General features: G+C 40.2%; 1 protein-coding gene across 6 annotated transcripts in view; it reads left to right on the forward strand.

The window, feature by feature from the left end:
• hivep1 (HIVEP zinc finger 1) overlaps positions 1-16094 on the forward strand; it is a 61566-nt gene that overhangs the window by 34144 nt on the left and 11328 nt on the right. For 4 of the 6 annotated variants that reach the window (XM_039819928.1, XM_039819929.1, XM_039819925.1 and 1 more), the window contains one exon: positions 13491-13544. In XM_039819928.1, coding sequence (XP_039675862.1) covers positions 13491-13544 — 54 coding nt within the window. Of the gene's footprint in view, positions 1-3953; positions 4027-4441; positions 4461-13490; positions 13545-16094 lie in introns of those variants that run through there. The other 2 variants (XM_039819930.1, XM_039819931.1) reach the window with 2 other exon arrangements.

Here is a 16094-nt window from a genome sequence, read left to right on the forward strand (position 1 = left end):
AGGTAAAAATTGGCATGGACATTTTAAAATGGGTCCTTTGGACTCTCACCTCAATATATCTGAGCGAAATATACTGACTGACTGTAGAGCTGCACTTTATTGTTTTGACTGCTGTAGTGTGTTCATGAAATCAAAAGTACATCTATGCAGCTGCCTTGGGGGTCAATTCTTAATGTAAACATTAATACTTCTAATAACGCACCAGGTTAGATGGAACCTTGCACAATTGTAGAACCTCTTTCATATCCAATCAAAATTGGTTTCGCAACTGAAATATCCCGAATCAAATTGTAATTGAATCGGAAATTGAATCGAAATCTTGTGAATCGGAATCAAAACAATTCAGGAAATCAGTGAGGATACCCAGTCCGAGTAACAACTCTGTAACACACACACACTAACAACACATTGTAAAAACACAGTGTAATAACACTGTACAACACTGTAAGCAACAGCTGCTGTTCAACTAATTAAATAATAATTCCGGCTCTAAACTGGGTACAGCCTGAAATAAGAATTGTGTCTTCATTCGAGACAAGACAGAAAAAGAACATTTGCTTAAATGAAGTCATAATGGATTTCATGCTGTGAACATGTCTCACATGTTTCCATGTACAGCAGCTCCTCCTCTGAGGGGTGGGAGGCAGCGGGTGGAGGAGAGGCTGATGGTTGTTTTGCAGTCGAAATGGCAGAAAGGAGGACGGAGAAAGAGAATCCGCGAGAGGCAGCCAAGATACAGAAGCCGATTCTGAGCAGGATCCCACTCTTGTTTTGTAACATGATCAGTGACCTCATGTACCTTTCAGATCCTTATTTCCTGTATAGGCTCTCAGCCTTTTGTTACACCCGCTGCACTCGGCCTCATAAGCTCCAGATCTAATTAAGAGTTGTCTCTTTTCCTTGAATGCTCGGCAGCTGTAATAGTCTCCCCTCCCGTAGCAAGGATGGCGCTGTGATTAGATGTGGAGATACGAGAGCAACATCTGTCAACCGGATGAAACTTATTGGCCAGAATTGTGTTAGATTCCTCTGATTGTACTCCACATTATAAATGTGTCTCTGATGGTAAGTGGTCGTGTTCAGGCTTCTCTGGAATTTTAGCACTGGTGGAAGAAGTATTCAGATCCTTTTATTGAAGTAAACGTACAGTTTAATTACCAGTGAAGTATCAAAAGTAAATATATCAGTACACCAGGGACTGCTGTATTATTATATATGACAATATTGATTAATAGGAGAGGTAAGAAGATCTGCCACACAAATATTTTTGGACTTTTCTTGATCTTTGCTTATTGTTTATATGTTTAAAGTACATATTTAAATCTGAAATGTGACAGTGAGCCACAACTAGACACTACTTTGTAAGAGAAGACATTGTTTTTATAAGCTATTTACAACAGCTGTCAGATAAATGTAGTGTACAAGTACAAGTTTTAAGAATGGAAATACTCAAGTAAAGTACAAGCATCTCAAAATTTTACATGAATATATGTACTTAGTGACCACACTGGTTTCAGACTGCAGTTTGACCTTTTGCTTCTGATAAAAGCTGAAGCCTTTTGCCAAAAAAATCTGCTCATTTTAAAATAAACAAAAGAACATCTGAATGTGGCCTTTGTGTGCAACTGAATGCGGTTCTGATCGCGACTGTACGCATTAAAGTTTTGACATGAAGCCAAGTGAAAGGAAGGTTATGATGGGAGCTTTCTCTGTGATTGTTAGTTGTTAGCTTTGTTATTCATCGTTCCTCCCTGCATGGTTTTGGATTGGTTTCAGTTTGGTATTCAGAGTATGAAGGGGTCAGCGTGGGCGTCTGGTTGTATGCAGAGAGGATAGGATTTTTTTTGGCAACAGAGACTGACTGTGAGGATGTGTGCGATTATGTGTGTGTTTGCCGACATCTTTAACCTAATGGACACCCAGCACACACAAAGGGCAGAGTATTAGAGGTTACTAGCTGGATTACTTCATTCAGGCTGTGATGCATTATCACCAGCTCAGCTGTTATTAACACAGATGCTCCCACAGGGATGAGGCAGTGTGTCCTCCACTGCGCTCCACACTAACACTTACAGGGGCAGTGTTTGCACAGTGATCCCTCCTTAGGTCATTTTTAAGAACAGTAGAGGCCGTGTCGGTGACTCAGTGCTTATTTTTCACCAACACTTAACTTTATGCTGTTGCTTTGGCCGGCCTAATTACAGAGCACGATGTTGATTCTGGAGTCTTTGCCTGTGAAGTATTTATCTTCTGTACCCTGGCAATGACAGTGCAGAAACTGCTTGGTCACCCTGTTGTCTCTGGTCGTGGGACAATATTTATCTGATTTTCTGAACCTCTTTTGCGGCCGAACTGTAAAACCCTGAGAATTCCCCGTAATGACTAATCCAGAAATAAAGCAGAGGGAGCTTCCTCTTTTTTCCAGTACAGTGAGGTTAAACGTACAGGCGAGCATCACTCAGGGAGATGCTTCTGTCATTTGGTACCCAGCTAGTCGTGTTTATATAACGCTTGTTGGTTGTCAGCCTGTCTGCCCTGAGCGGGGTGAATCCCCTCCTTTTAAATATCGACCCCGGCCCTTTTAAAACCGTGACCTGCAGGCTGTTTCTGACTGAAACCCTGCAGCGTTATCTCAGCCTGTCAGTGTCAACATCTCTCTGTCAGTCAGTGTTTACCAGAGCTTCAACTGTCTGATACAAAATGTTATGTTGACTGTAAAAATTCAGCAGTTTTCACGGCCACTTCCAGACTCTTGGTTTTGCACCCACACAAAATCTTCTTAAAAAAGAACAATATCGCTGCTGGGTGTCTCCGTTTTCCACAAATTTTCTCAGTTAAGATAAAAAAACAAACAAGTAGTGCTTTGCTGCTTTTAAGGCATGACAGGGGAAACTCCATTCATATAGGGCATGGCATGTGCTTTACATTAGACTTACATTATTTAAATGTAACTTTATTAACCAAAGAAGGAAATTAAAAAAATACAAGCAACAAGAAAAGAGAGAGAAATGCATGTTACAGTTAAAAAGTCCCTCTCCAGTCACACCTGTTTTGTTTCTTGTAACTTGGATGTTTGAGCAAGAAAATTAGGTAAGTACATTTTTAATCTATAGAGCAGCAGTTAAAATATAGGAACAACTATTTGTAAAAAGATTAAATAAATGTAGTAAATGTATATAAGTAATGAGAACCGGTTGAAGACAGGTACGGTATGCACATAAATACATATACTGCGACGAATAAACAGCTTTTAAACAGGTAGTAAATTAAATCTATAAATATAAAAATGCTTGCATGCTAAACTTTGTCTGAATAAAACGGTCTAAAATTGGCAACATTTTGATTTAAATCATGAACTAAAGTAAACAAGAGCATGAATCTGATCAGACATTCTATGGCACACAAGGTATTTAAAAAGATGTCTGAAGAGAGCCTTGGTCATATCAAGCACACTAAAAGCAAAACAAAACTATACTGTTAATATGCAACCTCATTATGGAGAAGGAACAGAAAGAGAAGCTGTAGGACGAGAGTTGGAAGTCTTCCCCATCCGGGGAGGGAGCTGTTGGGCAACCAGCAGTTGGAAGGGCTCATTAAATTCCTCCCCCTCCGACACAAACAGAAAGAGGGAGGGAGAGTGAGGGAGAAAGGATCCCCTGGAGGGTGCCAAAGTCGGTTTAAGTGACGTCACCCCGGCCTGCTCTGTTTGGGCAGGCCCTCCTGTCCTCCTCACCCCTCCTCCCCACCCCCTCCCCCCTCTCTTCCTGGGCCTTACAGGAATTCCCCTCCTCGTCACTTTATGCAGAGAAAACCGCCCTGCACCGTTGCATAGCCACAGCTGATAGGGCGGAAACACAGACTTGTGACTGCTTGTGTTGACACTGGAGTGTATGTGTGTGTGTGTGTGTGTGTGTGTGTGTGTGTGTGTGTGTGTGTGTGTGTGCACTTGTTGTTCTTTCTCCAGTCGCTTTTTGTTCCTGAACAAAAGAAGCTTCTGAGTGTTTGTTTTCATGAAGCATCGGCAGGGTAAGAAGTGAACATTTTGTCCTATAGACCGTTGTGAAACACTCCGAGATATCCTGCATTATTTACTGTTATAAAGTAGCTGTTTGCTCTCTGCTAAATGGGATGTTAGCAGCAGATTGAGGTCAGATGTGCGTGCAGCTGCACATAAACAGAGTTATGTGTGGCGTTTTTTTGACTTCTACAAGTCCACAGCAAAAACACCTCTGCTCTTGTTAAACTGAATGAGACAGCCCTTGGTGAACGACACAGACTGGAAGCAGTGTGCTGTCACTCAACCGTGGCGCCACGGTAACCAACAACAAGTAGGCAGAGGGGCAGTCGAGCCTGAAAGTGTTTTCAAAGTTGCTCAGTACAGTTCCTTCAGCTGAAGCCAGCGCTGCTTTTTGATTTGACACGACCTGCAGGATGCCAGGCCGCTCTCTGTAGACTGATGTGTAAGCCCTGGTTTTAATTTAAATTTTTTATTATTATCGGTTACAGTAAAGCTTTCTCAGAGACTGTGTGGTTATCTGTTAAGTGCTTAACTTTTGTGGACAGGAGTGTGGCATACATCAGGCAAACAGTTTAAAACCAAGAAATAGTCAATCTACAATCAATTGAGATATAGTTAAGTGTTCATGATTGAGCTTTAGAGGTGCTGCTAGCTGGAATATGTTTTGTATGGAGGGAGGCTAGCTGTTTCCCCCTGTTTCCTGTCTTTATGCTAAGCTAAGCTAACTGGCTGCTGGCTCTAGCTTCATGTTTACCGTACAGTACAGTGATGTCAATCGTCTTATCTCTCACAAGAAAGCAAATAAGTATATTTTCCACAAACTATTCCTTTTAAATTGGATCGCTTGTTTTGTTGGACCCGAAAGATATTCAGTCTTGACCTTGGAAACAGTTTTTTTTGTGGTGACATTGTTTTTGTCAACTAATATTCAGTTAACTGTCATAACAAAAACAAAGCAAAGCAGCAAGTTTGACATTTTAGAGTTGTCATTTTTATTGGAAAGTTTAGAATAAAACAACGAATTAATACATTTTCTGTCACTCAACCTTTAAACAAATAATATTTCAGCTCTATTTAACGTGATTATTAAATAAAGTCTGAGCTGCATGTGACCCCCTCCTCCTCCCTTTTCTTCTTCTACGGCTGACGCACAAAGCTAACTGTATGTGTGCAAAATTAGTTTTTTTTTTGCACTGAAACGAATGAATCGTGCTTCCTGTCCCACAAGGCCCGCCGACACACCGGCCGTCAGTCGCTGAGCTCAGTTAGTTCTGTGTCACAGCACCTCACAACCCGGGGGAACTCGAGACGCTGACTGGATGAAGTTTGACGTGTAGCTTGTTTTACTTCCACTTTTTTTTTTAGCCTTTGCAAAGAAAGAAAGAAAAAAGTGTGTGTTTGTGTACAGTCGAGGACTCACTGCTGAATTTCACGTCCTATCTGAAATAGTTAGGCTCAAACACTGACAGGAATCTAAAGGAAGAAGTTGCTCGATTGTTCAGTTAGTACTTTTTTATAGAGCAGTAGGTGTATTAGAGCTAAAACGATGAATTGAAAATGAATTATTAATAGTAATTTTTTCAAACTAGTGCACGGAAGTACGGAAGGGAGGGGACGGGATGATGAGGAGGAGTTAGGGGCGAGCTAGCCTCCGTTTTGTTTGACAATACTTCAAACATCGACAAGAAGTAAGGTCACCCAACATCGCTCAGAGCACCTTTAAGTAAAGGATCTGAATACTGTTTTCTCTGTTTTATACGATTTGTAAACTGAATATCTTTGGGCTTTGGACTCTTTGGTCAGATAAAACACACACTTTGAAGATGTCACCTTGGATTCTGCGATATTATGTTTGACATTATTTTTAAACTAAAATCAGTGTTACCCAACCGTTTTGGCTTCTGATCCTTTATAATTGGTTTCATATTTCAACCAATTGCAACAACAAGTTTAACGTCAAAGTGATTTTTTTTTTCTTGTTTTGTTTGAATTGTTTTAAAAAAGGCTAGACGTGCTCAAACCACCCAGTAATTTGTAAGAAAAAAGCAAAGCGGAAAGTCTAAATTAAAAAGCAGAAGTCTGTCTAGTAGAAATGTTTTTTTTCTGCTTTAATATCCTGTTAAGACCCCTCAGACTGAATTAATCAAGATATTAATCAATAATAAAAACAAATAATTTAAGTTGCAGATTCTTCTGGGCAGTTTGTGATTTATTTGCCAACATACTAAACAAACAGGCTTCACACCTTCTCTGATTTGTGACTGCGAGGGAAGGAAATCATCATTTAGTGTTTCTTGGCTGCTGCTTCTCTGTATTGTGTTTGGAGTCCGGCTCATTCTTGTCTATTTCGGTGCAGGCAGTTTTTTTGGGGGGAGGAAGGATAATCGGTGTGTGGTCTGAAAAAGGTTGAAGAGGTAATATTCACATTCACGTTCATCCCTGCCTGCACCATTAAACCCCCCTACACACACGTACACACATGCACACACTTTTCTACCCACCCGGTAAAGTTCTCGTTATATCAATTTTTCACAAGGGTGCCCACGCAGTCCCAATAATCAGTGGCCTCCAGTCTGCTGCTTCTTCCACCTACAGTTTCCTGCGGGGGCAGCAGTACTACACAGATACCAAACCACTGTCTTTGTCTGTGTGTGATCAATATTTCATTCGTTGACTGGGGGTTTGCAGCTTCATCACAAATTGTTACGAGGGAAGGAGTAATGACTTCGCCTCCAAACATGTCCTCTAATTATTGTTATTATATTGATAGAAAATGGGTACCTCAAACAAGTTAATCCACATTTCTGCTTATGATTGTTGATCCTGTGTGTTTGTGTACAAGATCGGCATCTTTTCCCCATTTTATAGACATATATTATTGAAGGTTGCCCGCCCGAAGCTCTAGTTAAGGCGTTTTTTTTAATTTATTTAACTCATAACTGCCCTGGCTATGTCATTTCCATTCAACATTATGCACATACTGTAAATAATCTGGACTGCTGCCTGCCTCCCTCCACCTTGATGCTGAGCAGTCAGCAGTTGATCTCTAGGCTGCAGAGAGAGCAGGACTTTGATTGAATGCTTAGTTTTAAGTTTGTTTGTAGATACCCCAAACACTCCTCTTCTTCTTTTTGCTCTGCTTGTTGCTCTTTATCTGTATTGAAGGACAGGTATTGCTTTAAATCATTTGATTCTAGTGCAGATACAGACTTTCTTAACCCTGATTAGCTTCTGTAATTGTTGTATATTTGATAATAAATAACTTGAACTTGTAGTCACACCATTTAAATAGCCTAAATTGGCTACATTTGTTGGGTTATATATCTGGAAGCTGTTCATTAACAAACTCTGCTGAGCTAGTTTGTTGTGGGAGATATTGCTGCTGTTAGAAAATCACTAAAACTAGTAGGCTGATGTGAACAGTTTTTCCTACTCAATTTGCTCGTCAATAGGATCTGAACGATATAACATGAACACAGAGTTAAACAATTATTCGACTATCAAAACGTCCTCTACAACTCTCCTAGGTCTCCATCCTGCATCTTCTCTATCTCTACCCTTTAACGTCGGTTCGATCTGATAGAGGGAGCCACTCCAGCTCTCATCCCAGCTATTGTGTGGAACGAGACGGAGGGAAGTCACTTTACGCTCCCCTCTAAGCCAGCTGATGATCATAGACTGCAGGTTAATGGGACAATGGTATGGCGGAGGGGATTCCTCTGCTCTGCATCATCTGTCCACGAGAACACTTCCTGTACCACTTTTTATTCTTGCAGTCTCAGCTTTCAGACTAGTTCATCTCCCTCAAGGCCGTCTCTTTGTATGGGTGTGTCCGTTAAGATAAAGAATGTGTCAGATGCTGACAGTAACCCTTATGGCCACTTATTGCATGGGTCAGCTGCTGAGGGCTGCAGAAATGCTGTGTCTCCTCCGCAGGCCACAGGAAGAAAAAGCTAAGATAACATCAACACACTTCCCTTTCAAAGGTGACAGGGAATTCTGCAAAGCTCATGCAACTCCCAGCTGTTGTTGTGACTATTATGGGAGGAAACGTCCTCGTTTAATAATAGTTATTCTCATATGAAGCCTGATTGCATTTTTTTGAGTGAGTGATACTGATGTTGATTCACAGTTAAAGAAAAGGAAAGGTTGTTGCTTTTACATCTGTTATGTAAAACGGCAATAAACTGTAAAAAAACAAAAAAGAACAAAGAAGTTAACACTGCTCAGGATGAATCTGCAGAATATTAATAGGTTCAATTTCATGTCATACAGCAGGGAATTTTCACATTTGAAAGGCTGGAACCAGCAGATTTTTGATTAATCAACATTAAAACTGTTGCAGATTAATTTTCTTTGGATTAAGTAACCATTTAACTGACAATTCGTTTCAGCTCAAATGTAGAGGGCTGCAATTAACTATTATTTTCATAATTGATTGATCTGCTGGGATGTACGTTAAAAAACAGTCATGAGAAAGGATATTGCCTTTTTTTTCTTAAACATGACTTAAATAATTGATATCAAAATAGTTGCTGATTAATCGACTTATCATTAATCTCTACATTTAGGTTTCCGTCTGTTTTTGTTTAGTGGAAAATGTCCTTGTTAGTGATCGCTGTGCACACAGCCGGGCGTGTACAGCAGGCTGGTGCAGGTGCTCTCGAGTTACATAATCTCCATCACCCTCCCGCACAGTGACGGAGAAGAAGGGGGCAGCTGCCGACTCCCATCTTGTCATCTTCATCCTGCTGAGGCATCTATTCCTCCTCTTCCTCTCCAAACACTGCGTTTGTTTGGTGTGCTACATGTGCAGTCCACATCCAGCTGGCAGTGCACCCAGACATCAAACTGCTATCACTGTATGTTAGTGTGTTATATCGACAGCTTGCTCCGCACTAACAGGCACTTCAACCTTTAACACATATAATGCCGTTTGTACTAAAACATTAAATATGTTAAGTGAGATAAAGTGATTTGCTGCAGCATTTGCGCAATGATGGCTGGTGGACGCCCATCTGCCCAGACACTCACTGGCATTGTTCAGGCTTGTTGCTGGTATACTGGCGTAGTGTCACGCATACTGATGACACGTCAACCCTCACAGATGCTGTTTTTGCAAACCAACTTGTCCTTCTTCCCTCCCCCTGAAACCTATATCTTTGATGCTAGCAGGAAAAGCTAGAGCTGAGCCATCAGGGCCATCTGAAACACGTGAACGCTGGGCATATGGACTCTGTGAAAAGCTGTCGTTGATGGCCGCCATTTGGCATGTTAAGGCCCAGCAGGGCAGATTGTCATGCAAAATATGAATGTGTTACAGGCTGGCAGCGAGGGCAGGAGAGTGTGTAGAGCCTGGTTATTTGTCGGCCCACAGGCAGAAGGGGCCTCTCTGGGGGAATCTGGTGCCAGGGAGATGCAGTTGTGCTGTTGCATGTGGGTTGAAGTTGCCACTTTGCTGTAATGTAATATTGGTATTCATTAGACAGGTGGGGGTCTAGTTCCACACAGAAGTTTGGTTTATTAGGTCCAGAGGCAAGTTGACGCTCCAGCTCATTAGCATGTGTTTGTATCTGCGGCTACATCTTCACTAATAATTGTCTGTCAGATGCCTTAATGGAGTTGAGATGGGCTTCCCCTCCCACTGAGCAACCCCCTGGCCAAAGCTGATGGATTGTAAATTCACATCAGGTGGGATTCAAAAGCATGCACGTTTTCTGTGTGGTGACGTCACTTTGGCCCTCGGGGCGCAAATTTCCCACTCGTCCTCGACAGCGCAGAGAGAGGAGTGGGCTGGAAGATGCGGGGCGGGGGGGGCTGCATACAAGATTTGTGGTTGTCATGACAGCGACCAGTGAAGAAACAGACTCCCTCGCCCACAAGCCCCTGCTTAATTGACATGTACCCATCCTCTCCGGCCCCTCCCAGAATAATCCTTGCATATCATTAGTTGTCACGTTGCCCAGATCAAAGATCACGAGTCGGCCACCTTGAGACTGCACCTCGATCTGCATTTCAGATTTTGTCCTCGCATTTGTAGTACTGTCAAACAGCACTGCATTAGGAGAGTTATCAGGAGCATCAGGCAGATAAAGGAGGGAAAGATGACTAAACAAAACGTGTCAGATGTAGATCAATCTCTTTTGTGATTTAAGTAAGATGCAATACCACAGCCACATGTTTAGGCTGCATCAGAAGACTGTATCGACTCATATTCTACTAAATTATTAAAGACAGTCAGATGCTTCACATGCTTTTTGCTTACAGCCTACCTAAGCATACTAAACCCCTCTGGTGGAAAGTGGTTCAATGTGCTTTGCAGATTTTTGGTCATTTTTGTGTCATGTATTGGTTGAAAGGAGCTTTACCAAAAAAGAATCACAGTGTGACTTGTCTGCAGTATGTAAAGTACAGTATTCTAAAGTTTTTCTGTTTTGTTTAAGACTACACTTGTAAACAGTTTAGTTATAAGTGTGTCCTTTTTTTATGTTTAGTACCCTCAAACTGTGTTTTTCTAAAAATTTCGTGGTCATGTTTTAATCAATGTGCTCTGGTTTTCATCACCGGCAACATGCAACATTTGTGTAGATTCCTGTTACTGTTTTCCCGTGGTTACAGGACAATTACACAGATTTCAGATGGCATGTCGAAAGTCTCGAGGCATCCATAGTGAAATGTGTAGTGTAATATCACCCAGACCAGTGTTCGAACTATACCGTGGCCTTCGGGGGAGCCCCTTTTTTTTCCACGGGCGAGGGTGCTTGCGACTTACAATTACTTACAAAGATACATAACAAATAGTCTATAAACAAAGCATCAGGCTGTCTTTGAGATTTCACATGAACAACTGTTAAAGTTACTCAGGCTACCGAAGAATACCATAATTCCTCCGTTCAAAGAAGCGACGCACCCCAACTTCCATCCTTAATTTCAAGGACTTTGCGCGCCGATTAATGGTTTATATTTTTATTGTGAATCTTTAAGTTAACATGTACTAAACATGAGTTAAATTTGCAGCGCAGTGCTACCTATCTTTATTGAAGTGAATTAGGTTCAAATCGCCGTCATGCATGAATGAATGATATTTTTGCAATTTTACACATTATAATCCACGATGATCACGTTACACAAAACTGAAATTGCACATCAAAGGGAGACATTGTCAATATTTTTAGAGACCCCCCAAAATTTCACAAATCACATTTTCTGGGGAGCCCATGTCTTATTAAGGGGAGCCGAGCTCCCCCTAGCTCCCCCGTAGTTCGCACCCTGACCCAGACCACCTCAGCAACCCCAACAGCCATAATGAGGGAAATATGAACGACCCTATAATCATTCCCTGCTGTTTTAATAACTCGGGCACTGTGCATGGAATATTTCTTTGGCCTTTTTTTTGAGGCTAACACTGCCTGGTCCCTTTCTACTGATTTGGGTGTATCCTGTTCTTTTCCATGCTCCAGAGCTTCACTTCATGGTTGTCATTCAGCATAAGGGGTCTTCTTTGTGGCTTGTTATGTAAGAATTGCAATCCGATCTATAACGGCTTACTCTCTGGTCTCCTACCATACACAACCACTAATAAGATTTTTGTTGGGCAGTAATCACTTATGCATCGGTTTGCCAGTGTGGTCTAACACAAGACATATGTATCAAGCTGTGCAATGAAGCATATGCTCGCAAAAATCTACCTCCAAACCTCCTAACCACTAAAATAAGCATTTATTATCTCAAATTGGTTTTGCAATAACAGACATTTACTTGAGGAAGTTGTAAGTGCGACCCATAGTAACCATGAGGGAAGTTCCTTTCTGTGTGTGTCGCTGCCAGGAAAACAAAACCTACCTGATTCCTTTTGTAGGATGCTGTACATTTATATGTCCTACCTTTCTGTCAAAGACATAAACAAACACGCTGCCCTCGCCTCATGAGCCTCAGTTGATGTGTTCCTGCTGGCAGGGTGCCTTTGTTTTGCTCCACGGCGGCACAGGGAGAGGTGGGGATGCATTATGTAATCTGTGGCGTGTGCCTGGGATACAGAGAGACATGGAGAAGGGTGTGACTATAGTGACACACACTCGATGAAATAATCTACTGACCTCTTCTGTGGCCCGCTTGTGTCCACCCCCTCCCCCCTCCCCCTGGCATCGCACTGTGATTTTTGGGAACCGTAGAAGAACATCCTCTTTCACCCTCCATTAACGTTTGTGCAATCTAGGACAAAATTGTTTCCATTGGTCCTCCAGGACTAGTCTTGCACTGTAATGTCATGTGCAGGGCACAGAAGCCACAGAGGGTTTATTTTTCCATCTAGTTTTCATGGTCATGGGAGGCAGAAACATGCTGAGTTTCTCTAGTAAATCGCCTATTTTTCTCTGGTTATTTGTGAGTGTGTTGCATGCACACTTGCACTTAAACAGGTAGAAGGCTCATTGCTTTTGTTTTTACTGATTTACACAACAAAAAAACAGATCGGTTAAACATTTTCATGTAGATTTTATGCTTTTCACATCCAGAAGTTTCTCTGTTATCTGCTACAAGAAGAAACCGATTACTGCAATTCACAGTAAACAAAACTGCCTAGTGGTGAGCACAGCTCAGAATATGGTTCACATAAAAAAGTGAAGAGAAAAATATGGAGGAAATAACAAAAAGCTGTTGATGGTGCACTAGATTTCCTCAAAGTAATCAGAAATACAAACTGTTAGAGTTTGCACTGTAAATATTTGTTTTATATCTTGCCATTTATATTATTCACAATTTAGCCTGTTGTCTTTTTTTTTATTAAAAACTAAATCTAATGAGCCTTGTACATATACAGTATGTATGTACAGAGTATGTATACTCCCACAGCCTGTGGTAGTAACCCTGCAGGAGGCTCTATTCCACTCTGTATAAAAATTAAATAAATTCCTGCCACAATGAGCCGGCTTATATAATTAATATTGATTACAGTAACACACATTGAATACTGCGTCACCTCCCACACATGCGTATGGTTTACACATAAACAGGTTCTTCACCTGCTGGATTGTGGGTGTTGTTTGTGACGTATAATAGAACTTCCCCGAGGGGTGTAAATGCAATTTAAATATGCAAATTGACCTGTGGGTTAGTGCTGGCTCTGTGATAATGAGAATGAACCCACTATATTGACCTGTTTGCAAACTTAACCTGTATATCATACATAGTCACGCTATTAATTTTTTATAAGTGGGTGTGCTTGCATGGTTGTGTTATTGTGTGTGCACACAAGGCTTTCCCCCTTCATAATTACAGTAGTTTCCATAATGTAATAGCTCACTCTCTCCCAGCTATGGAAGAATATCTGTTTTTCATTTGAAGGACCTTCATCCTGCTGCAGCCGTGTGGGAAGCATCCCCAGAATCGTTAGTTACATTCTGCACTGCCTTCGCTGTGGAGCAAGAGTCTGTGTGCATCTGTGCTGAAAATGGTTTCTGTTCTTGTCTTACAGATAAAATCGAAGAGGCACAGAAAGAGCTCAAAGACCCCAAAGTCTCACAGAAAGGTAAGAGATGTTTTATCAAGACTTTGGTGAAATGTTTTCTCTTTAATTTGAATGGAGGTTGGTAGAATAGGAATAAAATGCTCGAATTAGGTTTTTTTACGGCAAGCACAAAATGAATTTAATTCACTGGTCTGGAATGTAAAGTGTTTTTTGTTACTGGAGCAAATATAGGAATATAAGAATATCTATTATATTGTAGTATTGGTTTGTCAGAATTGTCCTTTAGTTATCATTTAATTAAACTCCATTATTGGTTTATTTATGATGTCCTTTAAAGATGATATATTCACATGTAAGTGGAGTAAAAATACTATTTAGTTACTAGTTGCTGTGCAGCTTCTGGATCTTTGCAGCAGCCATCACACTTATTTTTTCTGCTTCAGTAAAAGTATTTGCAATATAAAAGTTTTATTCGGCGAGTGAATTCCTGAGTGAATTTTTAAGCAGTGTTTGAGGTTTTTGGTGGCACAGACTTTTTTTTTAATATCTTTGGCCTGATTGTGCTCTTGTGTTTTTAGCAGACCTGTCATAATTAAAATTTTAAATTCACATTCTGCAGAAAGTTAAATGATTACACTGCAGTTAAATATTTTGCTTCACAGAAAGCAATCTTCATTCAGTTTTCAATTTTATAAATGTGATATATACACAGTGATCTTTGCATATAGAGAACACTGTATTTTAGTAACACTACAGCAACGCCATAATAACACACATGAGTAACATTTTCATTTGTTGAGTGGATTGTTATGTAACTACATCCATTTTTTGAGCTGAAACAGCTTCATCGTCTCTGTTTAAGCTGAGCTTAACTCGATACTGCAACATTGTTCTTTTTGAAACACCCAGCTTATTTGCAGGACATGCAAGCTTTGATTGAATTAGCCACTGTAGTTTAGATTGGGTGGAGACACTAAATAGAAAGTGCACAAGTAAGAATATCTCAATCCCCCTCTCAAAGTACAGCAGGTACTGATGTCCGTGCCTGCAGGTCGAAGGTTAATCCCTCTGACAACCGCCTTTTAAAAAGACGATAATTCTGTCAGTAGCTCTTTCACACTTGAGTCTTTATTCTATATCAAACATCACAAGCTTCATACTGTAATATAAGGAAGGAAAATTATATCGGAACAGAATTTGCTGATTTGATAAATTAAATTTTTTCCCCGACGCATAATATATAAAAGCAATAAAAGTTGCAGCTGAAGACAGACAGTGACAGATGTTGTTTGTTTATAAAGTACTGTTTTTTGATGGAAAAGTTGTGGCGAAGTCATGGAATCTCTTTTGCAGACTTAGTCCTAGTTGTGGGTAAGAAGAACTAATCCTTTTCCCACGTCTTTCAGCTGCAGTTGAAAGAAATATGTTTCTCTGTAAGGCGAGTTATTAAAAATCACAGGGTTTGGCTTTGAGAGTGAGTTACATTGGTTGTGTGCTGCTTTAAAATGGCTGCATGTTTGTGTGGAGAATGGATTAACTTATGTAAAGACAAGGCGTTCCTCAATCTAATTATAGTGGAGACCTTGAAGGAACCCTGACCTCATCTTGGGAAATACCTACCAAGCCAGGAAACTGTGACAGGGCACGGCTAATCTTATGCAACATGTCCTTAAAAAAAAAAAATGCCTGAATCACTATATTGCAGGGCCAACTCGAACATATTATGGGACACCATGGTATGGGTGCGCCCTTTTAAAAACAGTGCTGCTTTATTATTGAAATGCAGTTTTGAATGCATTTACATTTTCTAATCAGCTGAGCCTCCGTGCATCAAGCAAAATAACTAAAATATTCTTTACTTATGTAATGAAGCGTAGGCCTCTATGGTATTAGTCACACAGCAAATAAATAAAGGTAAGGGTGATGTGTCTAAATTAGGGAATATTATGCTCATCCAATTTTAACAAAAGAAATTATTAATAAAACCAATTAAAATACAGAGTAAAAGCATTCACCTTTTAGTGAAAGCTTTTCAGAAATTTAATGTGGAAGGTTATGCTCTTTATCTTTAATTTACAACACTTAAAATAGCTGTTGAGTACAATACTTTTTTCTTATATAACGGCAACATCGATAATGTTATTATATTGCACTGTTATTATTCTGTATGTTCATCAGCATTACATTGCTGGTTTCAAGAATGACTGTATAACTCTGAAGTGAAGCAAACTAGAATATTAGTTTTGATTTAGTCTGAAGTTCAGCAGTGTAAACCCTTATGGTCACTAGAGTTTGCACAGCTTGTACGGCATACAATTAATATTAAACATAGTCAAGATGTCATAATAGTGATGAGTAAAACAAAGGTCTAATTAGAAGGCACTATATAATCATTCAAAATACACTATTGATTAAAACAGTACTTATTTGCTTTTTGGTCTAAGAAATAAATATAATGTCTGCAGAAAGGTTTAAAAAGCATCTGTGACCAATAAATGACAAGTATAGTAATTTGATCAGTTGATGCTTGTCAATTGATGCTAAATGTCAGATTAAAATCAATTAGTTTATTATTGAGGAGATAAATTGCACCCATTGTTTTCCTTCATG

Source organism: Perca fluviatilis, chromosome 13 (assembly GCF_010015445.1).
Source record: "Perca fluviatilis chromosome 13, GENO_Pfluv_1.0, whole genome shotgun sequence".
Taxonomy (NCBI): Eukaryota; Metazoa; Chordata; class Actinopteri; order Perciformes; family Percidae; genus Perca; species Perca fluviatilis.